Raw genomic sequence first — 6,525 nt, 5'->3', positions numbered from 1 at the left:
GGAGACAAACAGAGATAAAGAAGGTGAATGCTAAGATGAATGATCTAAAAGAGGTGTTAGTCAATGAAGGGCTTTGGTTTGATTGAAAACTATTATGGTGGCTTTCGTTGTCAAAGCTTCAATCAATCAAGCTTGAAGGGTGCAGCAGAGCTTTGCAAGATCAGGCTACAGAGCTATCCTGGTTCTTTCACATTTCCCCTTCACTCTGACCCCTATGCTCTCCTTCATCTTTTCATTGCTCGAATAAGTTAGGTTGCAGGGCTACAGTTGTTTGTTCACATGGAGCAGAAAATAGAAGGGTGAGGACAGATCTATGGCTGTCAACTCAAGACATGGCTTTAGTTTGCCTGTTGAGCCTATAGCAGTCACATCCGATGAACAGCTAAATGAAGCAGGCTTAAGAGAGCTCAGAGGGGCAACGCAAAGACTGCAAGGTTTCCAACTGTCTGATCTGCTGCCAAGGCGGTACGCAGCCCTTGGCAGACTAACATTTCCCTATTCAACCTTGCTGCTCACATACATGAAAGCCACACAGCTAAATTTGTAGAGTGGGAAGTTTAAGAAAAACAGAAGCTGTGATGAGGAAAGCACGATTTGGAAGAAGACAACACTGAGTATCAAAAGGATTCGGTGGAACAACAGTTGATTTCATCAAACTTTTTTTTTTCTCCCAATAATGGAAAAATCAGAAAACCATCAGTCATTTTGACAGATGAAACCACAAGACTGGTCTACCATAACAGTGTGTAATTCGCTGCAGCAAAAGTCAATACACCACTTTAAGACCTCCTGTGCAGTTCAGAGTGAGTCTGCATTAATAAATAAGTGTAAGTATAGCTCTGCCTCATCTTTGATCAGAGACCTTTACAAGTTATGTCAGCCAATTTTAAGAGAACACTTTCACAGTCTGACACTTATAGAAATATATGATACAAGGAAGCTAATAGTAAAGTTACTGGTTTGGAAAACACAAATATACATCAATGTTTACAATGTTGACACTGTAAACATGAGCAATGTCAAGGCTTTTAAGTTTTATACCAGAAAAGTTGGAGAAAAGACTGAAGCACAAGAATGAAAAATTAACATGTTTAAAAATGTGTAATGTTCATTGTAGTTTTAAAAAATATGAACATTTATTTTAGTGTGTTTTTACAACTGAAGCTTGTGACTGCAAATAAGAATGCATTCCAACATCATTTGCATTTTTCCATAAAACAAATGTGTTAAAAGGCTAAAGCAAATTAGAGCATGATTTTGAAGCTTAAAGAAAGCAATGCTAGTTTTTTTGTATAAACAAAAATCTAAAAAAGAGGTTTTGAATATTTGTGTTCTGTCTAACTTAACACTTTGTAGAGCCACCTTTTCAACAAAAAAAAACAACAGCTCGAGTCTTTTGGGGTGTGTCTTTACCACCTATACACATGTTGACTGATGTTATCCTCTTTCATCATTTTCAATGAGAGCATCTATAGACATCATTTTGAAGCTCTTTTAGCTTTTTCCCAAATGCATTTAAATATGGACTTTGCCATTTAAGCAAGTCAATCTAGACCATTCCATTGTGGAAAATGTGGAAAAGCTTTATCAATGCTTTTCTTCAAGGAACAGTATGGATGTGAAAAATACCAGTATGATTAGTTTTGAATCTGCTCTTACCTATCACCCTCAAAATGCTTACATCGAAGTCAATGGACGCATTAAAAAAAAAAGGCAAACAATTTAATGATTGTGATATTTTTCAGAGGAAGGTGCCATATTACAGCACACCATATTAACCAGCAGGGGATGGCACTACCACTGTCACTTAGTAACAATTACCAAAAGAAGAGCAATTATCACAACATTAAATAGTGATAAACACCACGGCACAGCCATTGTCAGAACATCTGAGCTGTCCCCATGTCATCAATCAAAATGCAAACCTCAGGGTAGCAGCAGGCAGGTAGTGATACATTAAAATGGACAGAAACAGGTGCTGCCGTAGATTCTAATTACTTTGTTCTATCAATTACGTACAAATCTTTGCATGAGCCCAGAGTCTACCACACACCGCTGGGCCTCCTACGCTCCCTGCACCAGCCCAGCTGTAAGCTGCATGCCAGGCAGACTTTTCAATTGTGTGGATGCCTTCTGGTGACTAAATAGGTTTATTTTTCCAAGGCTGGGTTTAAATATAGGGGGACCAGCTCTCAAAAATAAAAGGGAAATAAAGTAATACTTTGCATATCCCGCTGACATTTGTTGCATTATTTCTTCTCCGGTAAAAGGAGCGGATTGTTTCTTCTTCCACTCAACCCTGCAAGCGTCGGTTTAAACACACAGGTGTGCTGCTGTTTTGTGTTTTTAAGCCGTAACGGTCTTCCAGGCACTTGAGGTTTCTGCCTTTGTTTTGCACACTCTTCAAGTTTTGTCTCAGCCACTCAGAGCTCAAAAAACATTATGCTAATGAGTGTGTAGACAGCTGCTTCCAGCATGGTTTTTCTCTTTGTTTTTTAAGGCCTGTGTTTGTCACTCATACAGAAGATTTGCTTTCTTTCAGAGGGATCACATCTTTAAAATAGAGACGCAGACACAAAGGAATTTTATACAGAACCTGCTAGTTTCTTTTTTCTCTTACCTTCCCAACATAAAGCAAAAATATGGCAAGATAAAGAATAATAGTTAGTGTTATTATAGTAGTGTAATATATGTGTATATGTCATATAGTGTAATAGTGTTATTGGATCACGTAATTGGCATGTTATTCAGCTGTAGATGTGTCAAAAAATTGTCTTAAATCTAAAGCTTATTATTTAATTATGCAGTGTGTCTATCTGGCATACACAGTGAGAAAATAGATGGAAGAAATGTTTTTCAGATTGAATAAAGGAGCTATAATTATGAAAATGGAGGTTGTAACTCTGGCATACCTGTGACATTACAGTTAAAACGACTCTTTGATGAAGAAGGGCTCAAGAAAAAGTCTCTTTTCACAATTTATGTGGCTCCTTAGAATACAATAAAAATTGTTTTTGCAAAAACTGCCCCATATTTAACAAGAAATTCCATAACTAGCTTTAAGAGTTACTTGACATCCTCAAATGAAGTGCTATTTAAATTTGCTAAAGAAGTCGCGTGTCTCAGAATTCTCAGTACTATAATATAGATTTTCTTATTTAAATTTCTTCTATATTTTTTTTTTCTTCAGTTGTTACACTTTCTCTCAGGCAACACTGTGAAGGACATCTTGTTAGTACGGGACTGGATCCCTTTTGTCTTCAGAACTACCTTAATTCTCTGCTACATTGATCTGGACTTGTTGTCTTCAGCTGGTGTTGTCCATATGCCTCAAAGTTTTATGTGTTGTGCATTCAAATGTATTCTAGATTTCTTCTAATAAGGGCTGATTTGAGCTATTATTGATTGTGGAGGCTACCCTTTCTCCTCTGATCTCAGACATTCATAAAAATGGTTTCCACACAAACACATAAAGTATTTTTACATTTGTTGAAAATGGTTTCAAATACCCAGTGGTTCTCTTTATAATATAAATGATATACAGTTAAAGTACAGAGAACTGACAAACTGGAAGCACTCGTTTGGCACACCTGCCAGCGTGGAGCAGTCACAGACTGTTAACCTCAAGATCTGGAAGTGCTTGAAAGTCAACGAAGCTTCACAATCTCAACCACTTTCTGCCTTCATCAAAGATCGGCAACAAGACCTTTTAAGCTTCTTCTTGGAGGAAAAAAAGATTTACAGTACATTAAAATTGATCTTGCTCACTAGATCTCACTGCTGCTTGTAAGGTAAGCAAATACAAATTTAACGTATCATTAGGCTAGGTAAAGGACTCAATTCTTGCACTTGCCCTTCTCATGTTACTGCTTAAGCTAGAAAAGAGCATTTACTTATTGTAATCTTATTCATTGCCACTGACTAATCTCCTGAAAAGATTAATGTTTGGCTGTGAGGCTCTAACTGAAAGCTATATAGTTTAAATGTGTGGGGAAATAACAAAGGCAAACTCATAAAATAGAGCTGTTTATCTACTTTGTTGTCTAAAATAAATAATAAAACTGGCATTGCTTTGAAAAATAGCACGATGCATTCCACCACAACAAATTTTGCTTTGTTCAGAAGTAAATGCACAATTGTAGTATTAGACGTGTGGCAATGCAGTTTTTGTTTAGTTACTATGTCTGCTATGAAGTATTTGAAAATCACAAATATTTTGGCATTTGTACCTTAAGCAAATACCTTTATTTTTCATTGATCGAAGGAATAGACTAAAAGCCAGTCTGTATGAAAACCTATAGTACTTGTATGTGCCATTGCTAGTATTAGAATTACAGTAATTGTGGTTGTTCACATGAAAAAAACAGGAAGTAGAAATTTAAAGGCCCTCGTTGAAAACAAACAACAGCTGACTGACTGACACATCGTGTTTGTGTGTTCGATTGCTGTTTTGATGCAGGCACCTGGTGGATCATGACCCTGCAAGCATTAACTCCAGTGAACTGTGCAGGCCTCCTGCAGCCTGGCTGCTCCCTGTTACAGCTGGATGGGGAAATCCTGCTGTTCGGCCAGAAAGGCTGGCCAAAGCGTTCATGTCCGACAGGAATCTTTGGTGTCAGGTTCAAACAAAGTGAGATGAAGCTGAGGGCCATATCCTTCTCTAACGACTCGTGTTATCTCCCTCCGCTGCGCTGTCCAGCCGTCTGCCGCCTCGACCCTTATGACGGACTCCCAGAGAGTTATCTCATCCATGGAGGCCGCACCCCTAACAATGAGATCTCATCAAGCTTATACCTGCTTACTATGGATAGTCGAGGTTGCAATCGCAAACTAATGCTCAAGTGCAAAGAGAAAGAGCTGGTGGGGGAAGTGCCAGGGGCCCGATATGGCCATACAATGAGCATCGTGCAAAGCCGTGGGAAGACAGCTTGTGTGATGTTTGGGGGCAGGTCCTATATGCCTGCAGGAGAGCGGACCACAGAAAGATGGAACAGTGTTGTTGACTGTCCTCCTCAGGTTTTCCTCTTTGATCTTGAGTTTGGGTGCTCCTCAGCTCACACTTTGCCTGAGCTCAGTGACGGACAGTCCTTTCACGTAGCTATTGCCAGAGAGGACAGTGTGTACTTTATTGGAGGCCATTCTATCACCTCTGACTCACGTCCTCCTCGTCTGTTCCGCCTTTGTGTAGAACTCCTGCAGGGAAGCCCTTTGCTTTCCTGCGAGACCCTAGACTTTGGCTTGTCCATCTCTAGTGCCCTCATTACACGCACAGGTCCTGGTCATAAATATATTGTGTTAGGCGGATACCAGTCTGACTCCCAAAAGAGAATGGAGTGCAACACGGTCATTCTGGATGAGAAGGGGATCCACATTGAACACCTAGAACCTCCCAAGTGGACTCAAGATATCATCCATAGTCGTACATGGTTTGGAGGCAGTGCTAGAGACAGCTGCATCCTGTTGGCTGTTCCCACTGAAGGAAGACCATCCCAGCCTGATGTGCATTACTTCTATCATGTCAGCTTCCAACAAGAGAAGGAATCCAATGAGGAAGAAGGGACCCAGGCATGCAGCCAAGAGTCAACAGATTACGACAACTCCACTCCGCTTGAGGACTCTGAGGAGCTCTACTTTGGTCGTGAGCCACACGAGCTGGAAAACAGCAGCGATGACGAGGGAGACACTTACAATGAAGAGGACGAGGAGGATGAATCGCAAACTGGTTACTGGGTCAAATGCTGCCTTGGCTGTCAGGTGGACCCCAACACATGGGAGCCATTATACTCCACAGAGCTCTATCGCCCAGCCATGATTTTCTGCTCAAAAGGGGAGGAGGGACACTGGGTCCATGCTCAGTGCATGGAGCTGTCTGAGACCCTGTTAGTCAAACTGTCTCAGGGAAGCAAAAAGTACTTTTGTTTAGATCATGGAGGTCTGCCTTACCAGGAGATGACCCCACCACGACAGATTATTCCAGTGAAGCGCACCCCAATGAAAGTGAAGGAGAGAAATGGATCCCTGATGTTCAAAATGTCCCCAGCCAAAAAAAGCTTTTTCAAGAGACTTTTTGATTGAGTTCCATTTTCTTTATGATAACTGCGGAAATTTTCTATCTGCATACAATCAATCAATCAATCAAATTTTATTTGTATAGCACATTTCAGCAGCAAGGCATTTCAAAGTGCTTTACATCATAACAAACACAGAATCATACTTGCCTTGGAAAACAAATTAATTGTACAAGATGTATTCAATGTATTCATGGAGTTTCTCTAGAGAACTCCATGAATACATTGATAAATGCAAGGTGTTCTGTTTCAATTTTAACATTTTAATTTTTAAAATGAAATATATTACCACAGATTTTACTTTCTAATGTTCTTTAAGGCCCTTTAAATTGTATTGATCATAGATTCCCTGTTGAAAGCTGCAATCACTCAATAAAATGTAACAAAAAAAATGTGATGAAAATAAAAATTTAAAAAAGATTCATGTTGTGACTTTGAATTGTGTATTTTGACTTGT

The 6,525-nt window shown here is 39.6% G+C and overlaps 1 protein-coding gene across 1 annotated transcript; it reads left to right on the top strand.

Annotated features, from left to right (window-relative positions):
- Positions 1-3,600: 3,600 nt before the first annotated feature.
- On the top strand, positions 3,601-6,167 carry rag2 (recombination activating 2). Its single transcript, XM_005802241.2, has 2 exons — positions 3,601-3,791; positions 4,460-6,167. The coding sequence occupies exon 2, from the start codon at positions 4,474-4,476 to the stop codon at positions 6,073-6,075; it is 1,602 nt and encodes a 533-aa protein (XP_005802298.1). The 5' UTR covers positions 3,601-3,791; positions 4,460-4,473; the 3' UTR covers positions 6,076-6,167.
- Positions 6,168-6,525: the final 358 nt, after the last annotated feature.

This window comes from Xiphophorus maculatus, chromosome 2 (assembly GCF_002775205.1).
Source record: "Xiphophorus maculatus strain JP 163 A chromosome 2, X_maculatus-5.0-male, whole genome shotgun sequence".
NCBI lineage: Eukaryota > Metazoa > Chordata > Actinopteri > Cyprinodontiformes > Poeciliidae > Xiphophorus > Xiphophorus maculatus.
This window is presented reverse-complemented; position numbering and strand designations above follow the sequence as displayed.